The sequence below is a fragment of the Acinonyx jubatus genome, chromosome A1 (assembly GCF_027475565.1).
Source record: "Acinonyx jubatus isolate Ajub_Pintada_27869175 chromosome A1, VMU_Ajub_asm_v1.0, whole genome shotgun sequence".
Taxonomy (NCBI): domain Eukaryota; kingdom Metazoa; phylum Chordata; class Mammalia; order Carnivora; family Felidae; genus Acinonyx; species Acinonyx jubatus.
Genome location: NC_069380.1, coordinates 80,858,805 through 80,881,893, shown reverse-complemented (window position 1 = coordinate 80,881,893; position 23,089 = coordinate 80,858,805). Strand labels below are relative to the sequence as shown.

Genomic DNA, 23,089 nt, shown 5'->3' with positions numbered 1-23,089 from the left:
CGTGCACGTAATGGGTGAAACTGCACGCTATGCTGAGTGAGGGAAGCTAGATGGGAAGGCGTCACAGGCTACGATTCTGTCGACTTGAAACGAGAAAAAGAGCTGTCGGGGCAGAGGGTGCAGGAGCGCGGCCTGGGTGTGGGTGGGGGCACGGCAGACGAGACCAGGGGACCCCGGGACCACCATGCTGTGCGCTCGTCTGAAGCGAGGGTTCCCCGCCCCCTCCCCGCCAGGCGGAGCGCCTTGGAACCCGCGCAGGAGCGGTAGAAAGGCGCGCGCCTTCCAGAACAGCCAAGGGCTCAGGCTTAGAGGTCGCCGCCCCGCGGGGAGGCGTCCGCAGCTGTTGCGGACGCTGACTCAGGCCGCGGGCTCCCCGGGTGAGGAGCCGGTGTCGCCGTCCACGTGGCTCCTGGCGGGGCACAGGGGGGCGGAGGGGAGGGCGCCGCCTGCGGAGACACGGGCGCGCCCGGCTCGGGGAGCTCCTGCCAGCAGCCAGGGTCGGCGCGGAGTCCGCGGGGCGCACGGAGGGCGGCTCCGCGGGGCCCAGGGGCTGGGCGCTACCCGGAGATGGAGAAGTTCAAGGCTGCCATGCTGCTGGGGGCGGTGGGGGACGCTCTCGGGCACAGAAACGCCCGCAAGGACAGCAGCGCTTCCGGAAGGAAGGTCCAGGAGGAGCCGCGGGCGAGCGGGGGCCAGGACCAGCTGGTGCCCTCCCGGGAGAGGTGGCCGGTGAGTGACAACACCATCATGCACCTGACGACGGCCGCGGCCCTGACCACAGGTAAGCCGGCCACCCTGCCCCTCTTACCCCCCCTCCTGGTCCCCAGAGCCCCGCACCGCGGGTGAGCCCCCAGCCCTGTCCCCCATGCCTCCGCAGGAAGGGGGTTTCACACCCACCAGCGTCCCCTCCCTGGCCAGACGGCGCTTCTCAAGGTCTGTCTGGGTTATTTTACTCTGAATAGTGACTCTTCATTTGTGTTTGTAAAACGTCTGCTAGGCTGAGCCTGGTGTCTCTAGGGTTAAAACCAGTTAAATCTGCTCTTGGTGGTTTGGGGTGAGGGTTCAACTTTTCACTGCAGATATTAAGACGTCTGATTTTATTTCAAAAGAACTTAAAATAATAAGCCCTTTGAAATTTGGATCCATTAAGATAATATTGTTTGAGGATTACTTCTAAATCCCAATGAGCTCAGGCAGAATGCCATCTACCAAAGTAGGATTCAGATGTGTGTGTACACACGAATGTGTCTTGAGACGATGCTGTGGCATTGGCTGGGTGGGGGCGGGGGGCTTCTAGGACCATCCTTCACATGCCAGCTGATTCTCAGAGAAGCCGTGGGTGTACATACGTGTAGCACAGCTTTCCTACAAGGTACACGCTCTCTGAAAACCTGTAGGTGTTTTTAGTGTGCCGTTGCCAAATGAAAGTCTGGGGCCACGGCTGGGTAGACGAGGCCTCGTGTCTGGGCCCTTGTGCCCGTCCGAGTCGGCCGTGGGCTCTCTCAGCTTAGCTCTGTGCTCATTCCGCAGGAATGCTGTCCTCGCCACAGCCCGTTCCAAAATAGCTCTGGCGAGGGTGAGGACACAGATAAGATAGCGCCCAGCGCGTGAGGCGGCGAAGTGTCTTTGAGTCCAAATATCCCCAGTTTCCCGGGCTCCCAGGCAGACCCAGCAGTGTGAAATCGCATCCTGGCAGCCAGAGCAGCGATGCCGCCCCCACGAGGGCCTGTCTCTGGACGCAGAACCTGCTGGCTTCCCGAAGCTGCGTGCAACGGGCCTTCACTCTCACACCCGCTCCTTCCACGTGTGTCTGATGCCATCCACGTGTCCTCTCCTTGCCCTCGTCTCTTTTGTGAATGGCAGGATCCACGGCCTGTGTCTGCCTGTGTAGGCGCCCAGGACAGACGCCAGCAGGGTCACGCAGTCCTGACCGTGTCATGCTCTCTGAGATTAGATTGAGCCCTCCTGACAGACATAGGACATCATCTACCCCAGTGCGAAATGTGCATATGGGGGGCACTGCCTGTGGGAGCACCTCACATGGGAGCACGGAGAGTGTTTGGGGCATTGTTTCCAAGGAGGGGACCCTGCGCCTCTGGCTGTGGGAAGTGGGGTGCTGGTACACAGCACCCTCTGGTCCGCAATCCACAAGGGGACGTTCATGAAGATGTCCCTAACTTTAGCCTCCAGAAGCACAAGCAGGCATAGTTTTTCAAGTCACTAAAAATACAAGTTGAAATTTTATTTAAATTTAGCTGTCAAACAGCCCAGTTTTTTTCTCTAAATAGCAAATTGTAGCCTAGAGAAGGGGCCTCTGAGCTGCATTAATGGTGATGGTTACAGCCCTGATGTGGCGCCACTCAGGGGCCAAGCGCTGTTCTGAATCTACGTGTACCATCCCCTGGCCCTTGCATACCCTGACAGCTGACACCATTATTACAGTTTTACAGACAAAGGAACAGACACACATAGAGGTTAAGTAACTTGTCCAATGCCACATAGCCAAGCGAGAGTCTGAGCAGGGACTGGAACCCAGATAACTGTGTTCCAACATGTAAGTTCTTAAGCCCTGCCCCAGCCACCCGCAGTCGCTGACCACACAACTATTTCGGGGGTCCCAGTGGACGGTGGTTCTCCAACACGCTTTCCAAGGACAGGTAGACTTTCTCCAAGTGAAACTGTGGCGTGGCATTTCCAAGGAAGTCCCGTTATTGGGTGCCGTAGGCCGACCAACCATGTGGCTATGCAGTTGTGCTAGTGTGAGTGTGATGCGAGGACAGGGACAGCCTGTTGGATGTCCTACTTTTGGGAATGAGATCAGATACTGGCTTAGGAAGCAGTGTCCAATACCACACAGGGCGGGGGACAATCCAGTTTGTGCAGCTTGCCCAATGAGCTCGCTGGGCACACCTACCAGAGGCTCCCTTGCATGTGTGGCCCTGTGCCCGTCACCCGAGGATGAGAAGGGGGCTCAGCCACAGGGGCCCCAGAGCCTGGCAGTCCTGGTTCTCCACGGCTCACTGGCCCGAAAACGGCTGACCTTGCTTTCCCTCCTGCACTGTACTTAAGGATGATGACGCCTTCATCATAGGGTTAAGTGAGATCAAGTGGGGCGGCATGGGCACTTAGTAAATTATTTTTTTAAGTTTCTTGATTCATTTTGAGAGAGAGACAGAGCGAGTGCGAGTGGGGGAGGGGTAGAGGGAGAGAGAGAATCCCAAGCAAGTTCCACACTGTCGACGCAGAGCCAGACGCGGGGCCTGAACCCACAAACTGTGAGATCGGGACCTGAGCTGAGATCAGGAGCTGAGATCGACCAAGCCTCCCCGCCCCAGGCACCCCTGCACTTAATAAATTATTAAGGGAAGGTGGCTCATGGCACAATAGTTAATGTCTGTCTTTCTAAATGTCCTGCTCCGAGGACCAGGCGGTGTAGCCTGTCTCTGCGGCGGCACTGGAGGGAGGGGGGCATTAGCCCATCGGGGCGGTGGCAGATGCCGCGGTCCATAACCCACAGGGGAGTGCAGGGCCCAGCCCACGCTTGAGCAGACCAGGCCTGTCCAGACTCACCTCTCCCTCTTCCTCCATCACTGGCTTGCTGGTGGTAACAGCATTTTGGAAAGTTGACTTTTTACTACAAAGCTACTCGATCTTGCTATGCTGCCGTTTCTTTATGGTGACATTGGTTGGGAGACACACAGGGTTTTCGTGAGCAGATCTGTCTCTTAGGAGACTGGGTGGTGAGGGCAGAGAAGAATGAGCTGACGAGCCGTGTCTTCAAGCAGAGAAACCTTGGCAAGAGGCTCCTTGGCCCCTGCAGCTTTGCAAAGTCTGCTTCTCGTTTAAATTCGAACTGGACACCCACAGAAGAATGTTGACATTTTGTTTTTAAGGAGTTTTTTCCCCCTTTAGAAGGATGTGATTCCAGAATAAAATGAATTATTTGAGAGGGTCTGGAAAGGCCAGGCTCACTAACCGTGGACTGAGTCAAGAAGGTTTTGTAACGGGTGCTGCTGGCGCCCCAGGGCTGAGTGGATCCCAGTGGCTCACGGGCCCCGCACCTCGCAGAGCCCATGCCTCCTGCGCTCGGGTCTGGCCGCGCACTCTCTGCCTCTGCTCAGAACCCAACCATGCGGGGCATAGAAGCAGGGACAGAAGGACTGAGGACCAAGTCCACCCTCCAGGGCATGAGGGCCCACCTGCCCTAACGGCTGCAGGGACGGAGGCCCTCATCCCAGATGATGGAGAGACTTGGCAAATGCACCTCCCTCACCTCCACAGTGGGACCCCGACCCTGGGCGCCTAATGAGAAGACCCCTCTACTGCCTGCTCATAGCTCCAGCGGCCTGAGAGGGGGTCTCCCTGCCCCCTCCCGGCCTCCTCCCCTCCTCCAGAGCCCCCAGAGTTGGGGTATGTGCCCCAAGCAGTCAGGGGCAGTCCCAGCTCCTGAGGCCTGAAATGCAGATTGGGTACAGAATTAGTCTGTTGGTGGCTGTTAAGAGTCACATCGTGGGGCGCCTGGGTGGTTCAGTTGGTAGACTGATTTCAGCTCAGGTCATGATCTCAGGGTCTTGGTTTTGAGCCCTGTGTTGGCCTCTGCGCTGATCATGGAGTCTGTTTCAGATCTGTGTCTTCCTCTCTGTCTGCCCTGCTCATGCGCTCTCACTAAAACAAAAAAGGCACACTGGAAACGCCCAGTATCTGCCCAGCTGGCCTGGCACAGTGACCCTGTCACCACCAGCCCTGCTCTCTGATGGAACGAGGCCAATTGGACCCCAAATTTGGAGTTAGGTGTCCTCTAGCTCTTGCTGTGCATTACTTTAATGATAGAAATGCTCAGGCCTGCCATCGGACTCTGTTTACCATCTCCGGCCTTGGGCAAGTTGCGTAACCTAACCCCTGGAGCCTTCCCTGTAAAACCCACCGTGACAGATAAGAGCCTGACGGTATCGGGGGGCGGCACCCCAGACTACAGGTGGCCAGTGCGTCAGCTCCTCTGCCCTCCATGCCTGTGATCCTCAAGGGGTTTGAGACATGCTTGTCCCCAAACGCTGTCACACACAGTGTGGTTTGGACCAATCAGTGCCTGGTGGGGCAGCGCAAGGGGTTTCCAGGAGCGACAGAGGGGGTGGAAATGGGAGGGGCTCAGCCGCGTGGAGGCGTGGGTCTCCAGTAGCCCGAGGACCAGGCAGATTTCAGGCCAGCTTGTCGTCACATGGACAGAACCTTTAGCAGGGAATGAGGGTTGTGGGTTTTTCTAGATTGTCCTGTGCAACCAGAGTATGAGGCACATACACCAACTCTAATTAATGTCTGACTTCTGAATAAAATCTAGAGTGAATTGTATGCACTCTGCACTGGTCTAGGAGCCAGGATTTGGGGGGGCTGTGGGGGACCTGGGAGACTGTGGGGGACTCTGTGAGACAATGGGGGGACCGTGGGAGACTGTGGGGGAATGTGGGGACTTTGGGGGACTCTGTAAGACTGTGGGGGACCTGGGAGACTGTGGGGGACTGTGAGAGCCTGTGGCGGACTGTGGGGGACTGTGGGAGCCTGTGGGGAACTCTGGGAGCCTACAGGGGACTCTGGGAGACTATGGGAGACTTTGGGGGGCTGTGGGAGACTGTGGCAGACTGTGGGGGACTCTGTGAGATTGTAGGGGACTATGGGAGCCTGTAGGAGACTGTAGGGGACTGTGGGAGCCTGTGGGAGACTATGGGGGACTGTGGGGGACTGTGGGAGACTATGGGGGACTGTGGCAGCCTGTGGGGGACGCTGGGAGACTGTGGGAGACTCTGGGATAATGTGGGGGACTTTGGGAGCCTGTGGGGGACTCTGGGAGTCTATGGGGGACTGTGGGATCCTGTGGGGGACTGTGGGAGACTCTTGGAGACTGTGGGGGACTGTGGGAAACTCTGGGAGCCTGTGGGGGACTGTGGGAGCCTGTGGGGGACTGTGAGAGCCTATGGGGACTGTAGGAGCCTGTGGGGGACTGTAGGAGCCTGTGGGGGACTCTGGGGGACTGTGGCAGCCTGTGGGGGACTGTAGGAGCCTGTGTGGGACTCTGGGAGATGGTGGGGGACTCTGGGAGCCTGTGGGGGACTATGGGAGCCTGTGGGATAATGTGGGGGACTGTGGGGGGCTGTGGGATAATGTGGGGGACTCTGAGAGACTGTGAGGGACTCTGGGAGACTGTGGGAGACTCCGAGAGCCTGTGAGGGGCTGTGGGAGCCTGTGGAGAACTCTGGGAGACTCTGGGAGAATGTGGGGGACTGTGAGGGGCTGTGGGAGCCTGTGGGGGACTCTGGGAGCCTGTGAGAGACTCTGGGAGCCTGTGGGGGACTCTGGGAGACTGTGGGGGACTGTGAGGGGCTGTGGGAGTCTGTGGGAGACTCTGGGAGCCTGTGGGAGACTCTGAGAGACTGTGGGGGACTATGAGGGGCTGTGGGAGCCTGTGGGGGACTCTGGGAGACTGTGGGAGCCTGTGGGAGACTGTGGGAGCCTGTGGGGGACTCTGGGAGACGGTGGGGGACTGTGGGAGCCTGTGGGGGACTGTGAGAGCCTGTGGGAGACTCTGAGAGACAGTGGGGGACTCTGGGAGACTGTGGGGGACTATGGGGGCCTGTGGGAGCCTGTGGGATAATGTGGGGGACTGTGGGAGCCTGTGGGGGACTCTGGGAAACTGTGGGAGCCTGTGGGGGACTCCATGAGACTGTGGGGGATTGTGAGCCCCCTCTCCTCCACCGTCTGCATCTCTGTTGTCCCTGCTGGGTTGGGGGCTGACCAAGTAGCCCTCTTGCCTTCTCAGTCTAACCCTGCCTTTTCCTCCCCAGACTACTGGTGCCTGGATGACCTTTACCGAGAGATGGTGAGGCGCTACGTGGAAGTCCTTGAGAAGCTTCCAGAACATTGGGCTGACCCAGCTACCCTGGAAGGCTGCTCACAGCTGAAGCCGGATAACTATCTCCTCGCCTGGCACACGCCTTTCAATGAGAAGGGTCAGGGGTGCTGTCTTTTCCCTGTAAAGTGCATGCTGGAGCGTGGCCTGGACACTAACCCACGTGTCACCCCACTAACCTGCAGGTCTGCGTGACACAGAGGGACTTGCCGGGGCTTCCACGTAGAGGACACCGGCCTCCCTGATGGTGTGACACCAATCTGGGATTCGTTTTAAGGAATATATTCAACTGCTTTCCCTCTAAGTGGCTATTTTTTGCCAAATAATCAGGAAAACTTACACAACTAGCATAAATGTCTATCTCCAGGATGCTTTGATGTGCTGATGTATTTACGTAGCCAGAGTCTCTGACCTGGAGGTCCAGGACCCCCTGTCTGGGTTTATACTGAGGATTGACACCCCCCCCAGGGTTTATAAGGAGGATGGACACCCCCCAACCTGAGTTTATACCGAGGATAGATCCCTGAGTTTCTCAATGCGTTGGCTGAGATTAACAGCACATTGCACATTTCAGAAGAAAATTTAATGGGTTTGAAGGCACGACAATAGGAACAATCCAGAATGGGACACATGTAGAGAAAAGAATCCAAAATCATGAAAAGAGCCGTGGACGACTACTGCATCCTAACATGCCTGTAACAGGCTCCCTGACAGCGTGCAGGGGAACAAAAAAAGATTTGAAGAAATAGTGGCCCACATCTCTCCAAATGTGATGAAACTGTAAACCCACAGATCCAAGAAAGTCAGGAACTTCCAAGCACAAGAAACGCGGAGAAAACTACAGTATGGCAGCTGGCAGTCAGATTGCTCAAAACTAACAATCAGGAGAGAGACGTGCGTTCTGTTGCTGACTGCCAAAGTGAGGAGGGTGCTCTTGTCAGAAGTGATGCACGGAGAGCTCGTGGGCAGTGTCACTGAGGCACAGAAGAAAAACTACTTCGCCCTGGAGTGCTGCCTCCAAAAAAGTTTCTTAGAGAAACAGTGGCCAAATAGCCTTTCCAGGCAAACAAAAGCTAAAGGATTTGTCACCCGGAGAGCCACATGGAGAAGGGCTAACGGAAGCCAGTCCCTCAGGCAGCAAGAAACCAACATGGAACAGAAATCCGGGTCTGTGCAAAGAACTTGGATGGAAATCCTAACTATGTGGGTAAATACAGAATAATTTTTAACTTCCTATTGAAATCTCTTTGAAAGATAATTGACTTGAAAATGATGAGGTACTGCGGGTTTATAAAATGCTATGAGCAGGTGTCTGACACTACCTTATGGAGGCCGGTTGGGAAGGGTGGCGGTGTGAGGTGGGCTGTGGTAAGTATAAGTCCCAGGCAGACACTCAAAACCCCAGAGCAACCACTAATACAACAAAACAGTTATAACTAATAAGCGAAGAAAAGAGAAGTGGAATCATTTAGAAATATTTGCTGGGGAAGCAGTGCCCCAGGCTGCGTCATCCCGTCGGGGGGAGACCAGGTGCGAGGCTGTCCCTTGGCCTTGGATTCTTCCCCCTCATCAGGAGAAACCGTCCCTGTCTTCTAGGCATGCAGTGACCTTCCCTGTAGTGCTTAAGCATGAGCACCACACGACCCTAGCCAACCCCGCAGGGGGAGCCACCCCACAAGGAGAGCTGTAGGCTCTCGTTTCCCCTGCAGCACGAGGGGGTGTGTGCAGCATCCCTGCCCCACCTCAGCTGCAGGAGGGGCCACTGCCATGGGAGACCAGAGCAAGCTACCAACGCAGGTCTCCCTGCGAGGCTTTGTTTCCTGGAAGGAAGTGCTACCCCGTGTTGCGTCCCTGTGTTATGTGCCCCCCCACCCCACCCCCCGCCGGGCAATTCCAGACGGGAGAAGTTGCAGCTGCCGAGGTCTGAGGGTCTGAGGGCTCCTTCTCATGGTGGTGGGCGCCATCCTCCACCTTCCAACTTCCACACGGTGGAAATCTTCACATGGGATGGGCAGCTGCCCTCACTGTTGGATAACATTGAACCCAAAATGGGCAGAAAAGGGGACAAATAACAGGACAAAAGACTTGACCCTGATCACATCAAATGTAAATGGTCTAAAGACTCCAAATAGATGGCAGGGACTCCAATGGGATAAAGAAACGAGTCCCAACTCTAGGTTGTTCACAGGATGTGCACTTTACATATGAAGGCACAGGTAGGTTAGGGAGAGAAGAGGTTCACCATGCCAACCCCAGTCAGAAGAAAGCCAGCGTGGCTCCATTAACATCACAAAAAGTATGTTTTGAAGCAAAGAATGTTGCCAGGGGAAAAGAAGGCAATTTCATCATGACACATGCATCCATTCATCAGGAAGACGTACCAAACCCAAACATTCCTGTACTGACAACAAGCCTTCACAATATGTGAAGCTAAAACCAGTAGAACAGCAAGAGAAACTGACAAACCCAGAGTTGTGGGCAGAGATTTCCATATTAAGGTCTCAATATTCACATTAAAAAACTAGAAAACTGGGGGTGCCTGGGTGACTCAGTCGGTTAAGCGTCCAACTTCAGCTCAGGTCATGATCTCACACTCCGTGAGTTCGAGCCCCGTGTCGGGCTCTGTGCTAACAGCTCAAAGCCTGGAGCCAGCTTCGGATTCTGTATCTCCGTCTCTCTCTGCCCCTCCCCTGCTCATGCTCTGTCTCTCTCTGTCTCAAAAATAAATAAAAACATTAAAAAAAATAAATTAAAAAAAAAACTAGAAAACTGGGGGTGCCTGGGTGGCTCAGTCGGTTAAGCGTCCGACTTCAGCTCAGGTCATGATCTCACACCCCGTGAGTTCGAGCCCCACGTCAGGCTCTGTGCTGACAGCTCAGAGCCTGTAGCCTGCTTTGGATTTTGTGTCTCCCTCTCTCTCTGCCTCTCCCCTGCTCACACTCTGTGTCTCCCTCTCTCTCTGCCTCTCTCCTGCTCACACTCTGTGTCTCTCTCTCAAATATAAGTAAACATTAAAAAAAAAATGTTTTTTAAGGAAACTAGAAAACAAAGGGCAAATTAAACCCAAGGGAAACAAAAGACAGGAAGTAATGAAGGTCAGAGTGGAAGTCAATCCCACAGAAAACAGGAAAACAGTAGAGAAAATTAACAAAACCAAGAGCTGATTCTTTGAGAAGATAAAGAAATTGATGAAGCTGAAGCAAGACTGATCAGGACAAAGGAGCAGAAAGTACCAGCACCAGCAGCAGACGGGCAACCTCCCGCAGATTCTACAGAAAATAAGGGAATATATTAAAAATTTTGTTCTAATAGATATCACAACTTAGATAAAATGGACAAATTCCTTGCAGGACGGAAACTACCAAAGGTCGCTCCAGAGGAAGGAGAGCATCTAAACAGCAAGACACAAAGGAAAGCCCAGGTTCAGATGGCCTCCCTGGGGACCCTACCACACCTTTGAAGAAGAGACATACCGAGGGTACACAGCTCTCCAGGGAGCCGAGCGAACACACACTCCCCAAACCCGCTCTGCTCTCCAGGAGGCCGTTAAGAAGAATAAAACGGTGAATTACAGAGTGGGAGAAAATATTTGCAAAGTACACATCTGATAAGTACCCCGAATGTGTAAAGAACTCTTAAAAGAAAGCTAACAACCAGTACAAACACGAGAGAAATATTTAAACAAACAATCCCCCAAGGAAGATGCCTGTGGCCACCTGCTCAACACCATCCGTCACTGGGAAAATGAAGCCCCAACGAGACACAGCGCTGCATGGGCTGAATTTGAAAGGCGGACCGTGAAGTGCCACCCGGGACACAGAGGGCCCGCCAGTGGGACGTAGAACGTGATGACCACTTTGAAAGCCAGTTCAGCAGCTCCTTAAACGTGAGCGAAGTGATCCACTCTGAGGTGTCTGCCCAAGAAAGCATATGTCCAAACAAGGACTTGGTCATGAGTGTCCATGGAGTCGTCTGTGATAGCCTCCGGCCGGAAACAACCCAAGTGTGCAGCAGCGGGTCAGTGGCCAGACCGGCGGTGGCCCCTCCACACAGCAGTCTTGCTGCACCAACACGGAGGAGTGTCAAGAGGGTTACCCTGAGTGAAGGCAGCCAGGTAAAAACGACTCTATGCCGCATGATTCCACTTACATAAAACTCTGGGAAATGGCAAACTGGCCTGCAGAGTCAGGCCAGTGGCCGCTGGGAGGCCGGGAGGCACAAGAAGACGTTCGGAGTGACTGCTGGATACGCTCACCATCTCTGCTCAGGGCTTCGTGCACGCACCGTGTGTTCACGCTCACCGCCTTGCACGCCTGGAATGTGTGCAGTTGATCACGTGTCCCTTATAACTCCACGAAACGGTTTCTAAAAAGAGAGCACGTGCAATTACAGACACCTCGTCTGCTTTCCCAGCAGCAGCGCACGGCCGTCGAGAATTCTGTGTTAGTGCCTAACTAACTTTCCAGTGCGGGTGCTTTGCAGTTTGTTTGATCTGTTTTCCTTTGTCAGGCATCTGGGTCGCCTGCTCGTTTTTCACTCATTTAAATGATGCTGCGATAAACGTGGGACTGCACGACATTGTGTACATTTTCAGGACATTTGTGAACATTAGATCGCTGTTCTCTGCTCCCTGCAGGCTCAGGGTTTGGAGCTGCCACCAAAGCCATGTGCATCGGCATGCGGTACTGGAAGCCGGAGCGCCTGGAGACCCTTGTGGAAGTGAGCATCGAGTGCGGCAGGATGACGCACAACCACCCCACAGGTGAGGCCATGCCAGCGGCGCCCGCGCCCAGCGGTTGTGCGGAAATCCTACCCGCTGTTCCATTGCCTTACTTGTTGTCGGACTTGGGCTTTTCAGTCTTCGGTTCTGCTTAAATGCTGTTTTTGCCCTAAAAGCAGGATTGGGGATGAGCTTGGAAAGACTCTCCCTGGTTTCGGTGCCAGGCATGTCAGAATAAAGGCAAAGCACCAGCTCTCCAAGCAAAGCCATGGGAACCCGAATTTCTATCACACGTGTTGGGCACTGCTTGCCGCCCAGTGCCGTGCCCGGCGGGGGCCTGAGCCAGACTGTGTGAGCTGGAACACCTAATCGTCATGCCTCTCTTCCCCCCCCCCCCCCCCCCGTAACAGGATGGCCGTGCATGAGGAGAGAGTGTCCGTATGTCCCTCACACAGGGAGGGCAGGCGGGGGCCCCAGCACCTGACTCAGAGTCATGACTTAGAAGGGCAGTCAGCTTCTAATTTTAAATAAGAAGAATCGCTTGAACGTCTTACTCCTGTAGGTGGAAGGCAGGCGCACGCCCTCCCCAGCCCAAGTCCAGAGGCTGCCAGCTGCTCTCTCACAGCTGCTCCCCTCTTTCAAGGCCACTTTCAGTGTCCACTGTTACTGGCGTGGCCCTGAGGTTGCAAGGGCCATGCCGTGCCACCCCCCCCCCCCGGGACACCCTCGTTTGACACTGGGTTTGAGAACTGGACACTCACTCCACCTGTATTGATGCCTTACAGTGGCCAGAAGCCACTGAGAGCATCTCTCGAGATGGCCGTGCCTCTTCCTGGGTGGACGTGGTCTTTGTGTGGTTGTGTGCCTCAGGCTGGCCTGGTGGTCGCTCCCCTGTGCTTAGAACCATCTGTCCCGGGGCACCTGGGGGCTCAGTTGGCTGCATGTCCGTCTCTTGATGTCAGCTCAGGTCATGATCCCAGGGTCGTGAGTTCAAGCCCCGTGCTGGGCTCTGCACTGGGCATGAAGCCTGCTTAAAAAAAAAAAAAAAAAAAAGAGCCGTCTGTCCCCACAACAAGCCTTGCTAGGGGGGTGTGATGTGCCTGTGTGCAGGAAACAGAAGGCAGAGCCCGGGAAGCACCAGCCCAGGACCCTGCACCTGCCAAGGGTACATCTGGCACCCACATGCCCTTGTTGTGCCCTGCAGGCTTCCTCGGGTCCCTGTGCACGGCTCTGTTTGCGTCTTACGCTGCGCAAGGAAAGCCACTGGAGCAGTGGGGCAGAGACATGATGCAGACGGTCCCACTGGCAGAGGAGTATTGTAAGAAGACCATCCGGCACCTGGCAGGTGAGCCCGACCTCTCTTCCCATCACGCCCGAGCTGACAGCAGAAAGGCTGGTGTCATTCACTTAGACCCGATTCCCAGAGAGCTGGAGGTCTGTTGGTCCCGTGGTGAAACCTAGAGCATCCCCATGTGAGCAGGCTGACCCACAAAGCAGGCCCAAGGCGTCCCCGGCAGAGGGCCTCCTGGCCAGGAGACCCGGCGCAATGCCAGTGCTGCTCCCCCGCCCTGGCCTCTGCAGGGACCCCACCCTCCTGCTCTCTGACAGCAGCCAGGTCGCTGTTCCGGGTGGTCCTTGGTCGTCCATTCCCCAGACACACGGGGTCTGCACTGCTCCCCACTGTGGCCAGCTGCCATGAAGGCCACACAGGGGTCTGTGCCCCCTGGGGACATCTGCGTCCAGGAACGTCTGTCTGTTCCTGGTTATCCCAAACCCATCAAGCGGCTCGCACCCTCTTTGGCCACCGGCGAGGTGTCCATCAGCTGGTCCGGCAGAGGTCCTAGGGGACTTTGATGTTGCTGGCGGCCAGGTGAGCAGTGGCTTCTCAGCAGGCTCCTCCCCCACACGGCCCGGAGCGGACAAATGCGAGAGGCAGGTGGGGGACTGGGAGACCCGTGGCTTCCTCCTCAGGCAGCTACGCTCCAGAAGGTTCTTTCACCCCTAGGAGGGACAGCCCAGGGGCATGTCTGGAGTAAAGCCATTTGTCACAGGCAGAGGGAGACGAGTGTGAGTGAGGTAATGGGGCCGTGTGAGTGAGGTAATGGGGCCGTGGGCTTTCTGGGCAGCCCGAGGCTGTGGTCTTGAGACGGGGAACCAATCAGTGAATCACTTTCCTGTCACCATCTGACAAGCAGGGACTCATTCTAAGTGCCTCTCAAGAAGCTTCTAGAACAACTTTAGAAGGAGATAGCGCTGGGAAACTCTTATCCACAGGGCCCGGCTCCCATGAGAAGCGGAGAGCCTTGTGCCCACAGTGAGCTTACATGTCCCTCTATAAACTTAATTATAGAACATAGCGCCACACTGGCCGTATTTTCGACTGGTTTAAGTCACTCCTGCCTCAGGGCTCTGGAGGGGTTGGGGCTGCCTGCGGTCACTGGGTTGTGAGGGTCACCTCCTCCCGCGGGAGAGATGGGGACGCACAGCTGCTGTGGGCCATGCAGTGATTGTGCTTACGCGGAGTCGGGGATGCTCCTTGGACAGGACGGGGAGGACAGGCATTGGTCAGAAAATTGGAGACTTTATTTTTTTCTGTTTAACTTTAAATGTGTTTAACCTGGAGTTTTATGACCTATGACACATGCCAATTCTTTTAAAGTTTATTTATTTTGAAAGAGGCAGAGCAGGGGAGGGGAAAAGAGAGACAGAAAGAGAATCCCAAGCAGGATCCACACTGTCAGTGCAGAGCCTGACACGGGGCTCGAACTCACAAACCCCGAGATCATGACCTGAGCTGAAATCAAGAGTCAGACGCTCAACCGACTGAGCCACCCAGCTTCCCCAGACACATGCCCTTTTTTTCTTTTAATTTTTTTTTTAATGTTTATTTATTTTTGAGACACAGAGAGACAGAGCATGAACGGGGGAGGGACAGAGAGAGAGGGAGACACGAATCGAAAGCAGGCTCCAGGCTCTGAGCCATCAGCCCAGAACCCAATGCGGAGCTCGAACTCACGGACCGCGAGATCGTGACCTGAGCTGAAGTCGGACACTTAACCAACTGAGCCACCCAGGCGCACATGCCCTTTTTAACAGAAACCCAAATCGTCCAGAGAAAGCAGTGTTCTATTCCTGCAGGGCCTTCTGCTTAGTGGTGACAATGTCCATCGGCAGTAAGGACAACTGGCAAATTAGTTCCCTGTCTTCACCCTTGGACGTCTCGTTCCAATGTTGGTGGCCCACCTGCTTGGGAGACAGGCCACGGTGCACTGGCAGAGCCCTGTCCCTGCCCGCTGCTTCCCTCACTTTCTGTCATCTTGCCTCAACCTTAGGTAGGCTCTGCTTTTAGTTTTGTGAAGCACAGTCGGGCCAGCATTTCCAAGGGCCTGTGGTTCCCTCAGGACCGGGAGCCTTGTCCCAGGGCCTGTCTGGGGCCTGCCTGCAGCCATCGGCTGGTCCCCTGGAGCTCTGTCCTCTGCTCCTGCCCACGAGCAGACCTCCTGAACTGGGCTTTCCCACGGGCACACCGGGCCCCCTTCAGGACCAGGCTGGCAAGGAGGCCGCCACAGCGGGAGGGCTGAGCAGGCGCTGGTGCCTCCCGGGTTCTCGGAGGGCAGAGCACGTTCCTACATCTGTGTCCGAGGAGCTGCCGCTCAGACCCCACGTGACGTGGGCAAGTCCTTCCTCTGGGGCTGGCACGCCAGGCGACAGGCAGCGAGAAGGAGACACCCTCCGCCCCCCTTTGCAGGCTGTGTCGCTTCGGTGAGAAGATACAGGGTCAGAGCTTTCAAGACAATATGCTCTTCTAAGGACCATAGTCCCTGTTAAGTCAGCAAAGCAAGTTTCTTGGTTGCTTTGTCCCCCACTCCCAGCTTCCTCACTCTTGTTCCAAAGCGGCCTCCGTCCTCTGCCCCCTCACCAGGCTCGGCCCCCGTCTCCTGCCTCTGCCCCTGCCCCGCCGTCCCCGCGCCCCGGCTGGTGGCCCTCGTGTGCAGCCCACCCTGTTGTTTGTGTTTAGAATACCAGGAGCACTGGTTTTACTTTGAGGCAAAATGGCAGTTTTACTTGGAGGAGAGAAAAATCAGCGAAGATACGGGAAGTAAAGCCACCTTCCCTGACCGCTACGACGCGGAGGAGAGAGAAAAGGTAAGTCTTGCTGTGCCCAAGTGGTGGGGACAGCAGCTGGCAGGGTCCTGCTGCCCGGGGTCCCCACCGAGAAGCCGCTGCAGCTGGGCTGTTTCTGCCACCTCTAGAGCCTGGGCTGGGGGCTCCCCCGGCAGCAGCAGGGGGCCTGGAAGACTTCCTGGAGGAAGCATGTGTGAAACAGAGTACTTCATGTTTTATTACCTCATTATAAGCACGGCATTGCTAGAAGACACTCGGTTTCACTTCGTTGTTTCCTAGGCACCGGGGCATGAAGTTGTATCCGATGAGTAAGGTCGTGCACACGTGCACACCACTGTCATTGCTCATGTTGGGATTGCTGACTGACGTTGTTGGCATCGGGTTTGGTAGCACAAGAGAAAACCCCGAGTCGCTGTGGCTTAGCCATGTTAGAAACTTATTTGCTTATGTCCCCGGAGCCCAGAGCTGAGCTGGAAGTCGCTTGCAGTGAGAGCCGAGGACACGTCTGTGTGGCCGCTCTGCCATTCTGAGTGCACAGCTTGTAATCCACGCTGGCTGCTCTGGCTCCAGCCAGCACGTCTGCATTCCAGGTGTCGGGAAGGTGCAGGGGGAGAGCAGGGGCCCACCCTTCCTCCTCAGGTGCTTCCCACAGCCCCTCTGTGTACCTCCACGTATCTCCCTCGCCTCCCTTTGGTGCTGGAAGGCCCAGGCATGTGATCCTTAACAGGGAGGTGCCGCTGTCCCCAAACCAACGCTGAGTCTGCTGCTAAGGCACAGGGGGGTGACCTTCCAGCGTCTACCTCACAGGCTTTCTGCTCGTGGCGCACCTGCAGGGTGTCATTCTGCACCGCCAGCCAGCCTTGGCGCCCACTCGCCCCGTGCCCTGCACAGACCAGGGGCGTGTGTCCTAACAGTCTCAGCACTGGCTCTCAGTCCCTTGCTAGGTGCTGACTCTCCCACAGACTTTTTGGCTACCCTAACATGGGCTCGGGTTTTCTCTATGGAGTGTCTGCATCCACAGGAGCCTCAAGAAGTGGGTCTTTCCTGCGCACCATCACCCCCAGCCCTGGGGCAGTGCCTTCAACACAGGTGAACTCCGGGAGCACGGGCTCCAGTGCAAAGCAGCACTGGTTTTCCTGTGGCCACATATGCCCTGACCCCTGGCTCTTTGTTCTAGGCTTACCGGAAATGGAGCTCTGAAGGCCGAGGGGGCCGGCGGGGCCATGATGCCCCCATGATTGCCTACGACGCTCTCTTAGGAGCTGGGGACAACTGGACAGAGCTCTGCCAGCGGGCCATGTGTCATGGAGGTGAGATTGCTTTCTTTGATGTGCGACCAGCACCCCCTTCCCACCCCGAAGCACCTGCCCAGGATGTCCGGATTCTGACCCCCCAGGATGTGGGTCCTTCTCTGGGCGTGGTGCTGCCTCTGGTGGCTGTGCCAGCCTGAGGTTGAGAGAAATGGCATCCGGGGAGCAGGGTGTGGGCCCCCTCTCCTTCGAGGCCACTGGGTCCTGCTGGTACGGGCCGTGCACAGTCCCACGGACTCTGTAGCCAAAGAGAGCTCTTCAGCACTTCGGATCGCTGGCCCCAGGTTCGAGCCCTCGGGTGGTGGCCGGGACTGTCCCAGGGCCGGGCAGGATTGCTCCCTCCTGGTGCCCACTGTCCCCCGCAGATGTAAAATAAGGGGACCCCAGGCAGACGTCACCCCGTGCTGGGCACGGAGTATCCGTGGACATCGGAGCCCCTCAGTTCCTGGTGCTGAGGCGGTAGAGACGCCAGCACCACCCCACAGACGAGGTCCCTGAGCGCCCAGGCCCCAGGACAGCACGGGCATCGGCACACGCTCACGTGCATCCGGCTGTGCGAGGAGGGAGGGAGCTGCCCAGAGAGGTCCCTGAGATGGGCCCCTGGCAAGAGGGTCTGGGGGTGACAGTGCGCAGGAAAGACCCACAGGCTCCGGCAGCACAAGGTCCCGGGGCCCCTGAGGACCTGTGTTTCCGTTCCAGGCGAGAGCGGGGCCACAGGGACTATCGCGGGCTGCCTGTTCGGGCTGCTGCACGGCCTGGACGCGGTTCCCACGGGCCTGTACCAGGACCTGGAGCACAAGGAGGAGCTGGCACGCCTGGGCGAAGCCCTTTACCGCCTGTCCACTCAGGAGAAGTAAAGCTCTCCCGCCATGTCCCTTCAGGGAGCCGCGTCCAGCTCTGGGCGCCCCGGGGTCCACGTGCTGGCCACGGCCCTCCTGAGCGTGCGACACGCCTGATCGGCCATAATCACACTCTTAACTCTTTCCTCCTGATTTCAGAGCCCTAACTGCCGAACGAAATGCCCTGTTTGTCCTTCGAGAATGTTTGTCCTTCCCTAACCCAGACCCAGAGCCTCTTGCGGGGTCTGCTACCCACAAGCCTCCACACACAGTGGCACAAACAGTCTCCGGGACAATCAGCGTGCTTCACTCTGTGCAAAACTAATGCTGCTCGCTCACTCACGCCCACACAACTAACCACGACAGCTGTGCTCGGACGCGTGACCCGGCCACCGCCTCGAGGGCAGGGCCGCCGGCACCGGGCCTTGTGAAGCAGCGAGAGAGAGCACGGCACTTCGCCGCATGGCCAACGGTTTTTAATCACACTAGATCTTTAAAACCAAACCCTTCTGGAACAAGTGACAGAAAACCAGGAAATAAAGGGCTCTTGTGTGACACCCGCATCTTCTGTGTGGTCTGAGCCAGGTCCCGGGGGCAGGGGAGCCCCCCAGACTCGCTGCTGAGGGCTCGGGGCCGTCTCTGTCTGTGAGTCTTGGGTAAGAGAGCATGCTCTGGTTAAAAATAACCTTGGACACGGTCCTTTCCAAGGAGCATCTGGTGTGAATAAAAGAGCAGTTGGTATTTCGTGTTTAACACGGCGCTTTGGCGGCTAGGCTGGGGCCGGCCCCGCGGCGGCAGCGCTGTTTCCACGGAAGGCTGCCTCTGAGCAGGCCGGTGGCCCCCGGAGCCCCCGGGCTCACTCCCTCGCTTCTCAGGTCTGCACGAAGGCCTCCAGTGGGCGGCTCACAAGGAGGCCTTCCTGAATAACAACTAACCTTTGCTGCTGCTGGTGCTTTTCAGCGGGAAGAGCCAGACACAGGGCGGCCCCGGCTGGGGGGTGGGGGCGTGGACCAGCCCACTCCCGCAGGAGCCCAGGCCCCGCAGAAGTAGGTGGGTGCTGTCCCAGGCCAGGGCCACGGCCGGGCCCCAAGAGGGCTCCTTGGTCTCCGTTAGGAGGAATCCATCCTGGAGAATCAGGAAATGGGTCTGCTTACTGGTGGATTATAAAACATAAACAGTCACAGGAAGCACTGGACTGTTTCCACCTCACTGTCCTGCTGTAGAGAAACACAAGCACTGACAGAAACAGAACCGTGACAAGTGACGAGGTGAACGCATCTGTGATTTCATGCTTATTGTAAAGGAAACACGCACACGGCCTTAGAGACTTGTTGCCACGTGTGCTGGTGGGTGCAGAGCAAGAGGCCCCGGTGCTCAGCCAGGGTCGTGCCCCCCGGGCCCCTCGAGCGCCCCTGGAAGCTGTACAAGCGGGGGTCTGCACGGTGCGCTCGGCGCTGTACACGCACACGCCCTTCCCAGCTGCTGGCGATATTCTACCTGCTCGTGAGCCCTAACACATGTGACTCAGTGGTTCCCACTTCTGAAGTGACTGCTCCCGACTCAGCACATCCGCTGCAGGTGTGGGTCCTCGTGTAGATGGCATCCTGGCTGGAGCGGCACCTGGAGACCTGGGGTCAGAGGCCACGGGCTTGAGACAGCAGCCCCCATCGCTAGGGAAGGGTTTGCACTCTGGCAGCCCCCGTACCCACTGAGACAGGCACCCATGGGGGACGGGGACAGGCATCCACAGGGACAGGTGCCTGAGGGGACAGGTGCCCACGAGACAGGGACAGGCATCCACGGGAACAGACACCCAAGGGGACAGAGGCCATGGGGACAGGCACCCACAGGGATAGGCACCCATGGGGGGCAGGGACAGGCATCCACAGGGACAGGTGCCTGAGGGGACAGGTGTCCATGGGGACAGGGACAGGCATCCACAGGGACAGGCACCTGTGGGAACGGGCACCCAAGGGGACGGAGGCCATGGGGACAGACACCCACAGGGATAGGCACCCACAGGGATAGGCACCCATGGGTGCAAGGACAGGCGTCCATAAGGACAGATGCCCATGGAGACAGGCACCCGTGGGGACAGGTGCCCACGGGGACAGGCACCCAAGGGGACAGAGGCCATGGGACAGGCACCCACAGGGATAGGTACCCATGGGCGCGGGGACAGGCATCCATAAGGACAGACGCCCACGGAGACAGGCACCCGTGGGGACAGGTGCCCACAAGGACACCTGTCCGCCCGCACCCACAGGCAGGGGCACCCAAGGGGACAGAGGCCATGGAGACAGGCACCCAAAGCTCCAGTGGTGGAGCAGGTCCTCTGTTCTGCTCACAAGTTTCCAGACTTCAGGCTCACTTGATTAATTCCTGTCCCCAGGCTCTTTGGTGAAGAAGTTTTGTGTTTAGATCTTGAATCGTTGTTCCCCATGTTTCCGTATCTGGAAGGCAGGTGGCAGTGTGTCTGGCAGACACTGGAGCCCCTCTGACAGCTGGGGAGATGAGATCAGAAGGGTCCACTCGGAGGGGCCAAAGGGCCACCCACGGGTGCACATGGGCCTCAGCCCCACCACTTGGGGGGTCCCCCAGGTCAGAGAGGCAGTGCCTGGTGCTATCCCGGCCCATTGTGCAAGGGCGGTCAGAGCCCCTTGTGAATGGAGAATTCGAACCCAGCCTGCCTGACGGCCCAGCTCCTGCTTGTGAGCCACCCGCCAGCCTCCCCAGTTCAGCCAGACTTGCCCCCAGCCCTGGGCCCACAGGCACCTGGACCAGACAGCACAGGAAACAGGTGTCCACAGAGGGAACTGGAAACACCCCTTATTTCCGAGGAGGTCATGGGGACACAGACACCAGGGAGACCTCCAGGCCTGTGGGCACTGGTGCCTTCAGGGCCCGGAGCCCACCTGTGGGCTCTTGGCCCTGCGTCCATCCTGCCCCATTCTGATAGCTTGTTTTCAAGAATGTTAAAATAGGCAAAAAGCCACAATATAGCCCAAAGATCTCTCTCACCCAGCTGCACCAACTGGGCCAATCGCTGCCATTAATATTGGGCCACATGGGCCCAGTGTCTCTCAGTGAGGACAGAGCACAGATGCTCCCAGCGTGGCTGTGCCCTGGCATGAGGGGAGGGGCGCCTGCCTGCCTGCGTCAGCCCCAGCACCTGAGTCAGCCGGACTGCAGGCTCCGGGCAGCAGAAGTGGCCTGCTGGGTGAGGTGGCCACCAAGTGCCCACAGGGAGTGCCTCTGTAGGGGCAGCAGGAGGGGTCAGGCCCCAGGCTCACTCTCCAAGGGGCAGGAAAGGGTGAGTGCAGGTCACAGAGGAACAGGGGACCTGGGACGTGGCTCACAGACCTGGCTGCCATGGGGGCTCTGCACTCGGTATAAGCCTCTGAGCACCGCAACGAGAAGTATGGGAGGGGTAGGGAGGGGTGGCTGCCAGGGGACCAGGCTGTCTTCCCAACTGCGCCAGGAGACCCCATGTCTCAGAAGAGGACACGGGGCCCTAGGGACGTCCCCTTGCTGCCCCAGGACACGCTGACGAACACAGAGGGGGCACAGGTCAGCCCAGGGCAGACCAGTGCCTGCTGATAAAGTCGACGGTGAGGGCCAGGCAGGCACCCTGGGAGCCCCAAGGGACCAGCCGCTGCCGGCCTTTTGAGGTCAGGTGGGGTGGAGGGTCTCAGCCAGGGGACTGTCCTGCATGCTGACCCTCCAGTGTCCTTGTATTTCCAGGTGACCTCTCGGTCGCCAGAGGTGCCAACGGAACCGTCAGGAGAGTTTATTTTGGCCGCGATGTTTACACTGGCCCTGGAGAGAGGTGTTCTGGTCCTGCCCAGGGATGGGCTCAGGGACGTCCGCCCGCACCCACAGGCAGGGGCAGCAGCCCAGACCCCAGACTGCCTTTGGAAAACACTGACAAGATGGAAACACGCTTGGCTTTGAGGAGCAAACTGCTGGTGTTTAGTGCTCCCACAACTGTCCTCGCTGCAGCACGGAGACCATCCATCCACATGCTGTTTCAGCCACAACTGTCCTCGCTGCAGCGCGGGGACCGTCCATCCACATGCTATTTCAGGCCAGGTGTGTGGGGCCAAAGAAGGATGTGCTGGGCCTGCCTGCAAGTCCAGGGTCAGGCAGTCATCGAAGGCCCCAGTGAGAGACCTTGCCTCCACAAGAGCACATGCCCAGGCCCGTGGGAGAGTTCACACCACTGGCCATTCCAATTCAGTGACTTCTGGGGCGCAGAGGGCCATGCAGGTACCCCTCGAGTGAAAGAGGGGCATCCACAGGACCAGTGGGGGCAGCACAGTCAGGCCACTGGGAAAGCCTGCACTGAGGAGGGCACCTGAAATGGGTCGTGAAGGATGCATAGGAGCTCATCAGGAGTGCAGCTGTCGCAGGTGGGAAGGCTCAGTGTGCAGCTGGGACAGAGCACAGCCGGGAGCTGAGCTGCCAGGTGACACTCGAGGTGCACAGGCCTGCATCCCTCACCCCCGGCAACAACGGCAGGGTGAGCCAGAGCCTCGAATGGCAGGGGCCCTGCCAGACCTCGCTGCAAGCCCCAGGGGGGTGCAGAACAGATGGGTGTCCTGCCCACGTGCAGGCAGACAAATGAGTGTGCTTGAAACTGCACTGGAGTCTCAGGCAGTGACGACTGCTGGAGGGATGGAGACCCCAGGCGGTACACTGGGGCACGGTGGGTCGTGAGCTTGCATAGTGACCTCAGGAGGGCAGACTGTGCAAAGCAGAGGGAACAGCTTGTGCAAAGGCCCTGGGGTAGGAATGAGCTGGGAACCAATCTATGGCCAGTGCTCATGGCCTGGGCACCAGGTGGCGTGTCCCTGCAGGGAGGGCGGGAGCCCAGCTCAGCTGTGTCGTGAACATGCACCACAAAAGCATCCTGCAAACAGAGCTCAGCATTTCTCTGGGGTAGAGGGCAGGAGAGCAGAGATGGCCGGAAGCAGGCTGAGCAGAGGAGAGGTATTGTGTTCATGGAGGCTGTTGCCCATGCAGTCACACTTCTGCGTCTGTTGCCGGGGGCATTCTCCTAAATCTTGCACACGTCCGGCTGGAGGTGAGGCCACCTTGGCAAGGCAGGGCTTGCCTGAAAAAGGACTGTGTGGTCCTGGCTAATCCCCTGCATATGAGCCTGTATGTCTTGGATCTCTGGGATTGAAAACCGTTC

The 23,089-nt window shown here is 57.4% G+C and overlaps 1 protein-coding gene across 3 annotated transcripts; it reads left to right on the top strand.

Moving 5' to 3' along the window:
* The first annotated feature begins 158 nt into the window (after positions 1–158).
* LOC106986719 (inactive ADP-ribosyltransferase ARH2) lies at positions 159–22,992 on the top strand. Of its 3 annotated transcripts, XM_027065272.2 has the most exons (8): positions 335–781; positions 6,834–6,998; positions 11,535–11,660; positions 12,823–12,963; positions 15,637–15,764; positions 16,921–17,053; positions 17,753–17,906; positions 21,637–21,655. In XM_027065272.2, exons 1-8 carry the CDS (start codon positions 568–570, stop codon positions 21,638–21,640), a joined length of 1,065 nt encoding a protein of 354 aa, XP_026921073.1. In that variant the 5' UTR covers positions 335–567; the 3' UTR covers positions 21,641–21,655. The 3 variants fall into 3 exon arrangements, with proteins under 3 accessions (XP_026921071.2, XP_026921073.1, XP_026921072.1); XM_027065270.2 differs by lacking the exon at positions 17,753–17,906 and having other exon boundaries at positions 159–781; positions 21,637–22,992; XM_027065271.2 differs by lacking the exon at positions 21,637–21,655 and having other exon boundaries at positions 344–781; positions 17,753–18,455.
* The last annotated feature ends 97 nt before the right edge of the window (positions 22,993–23,089 follow it).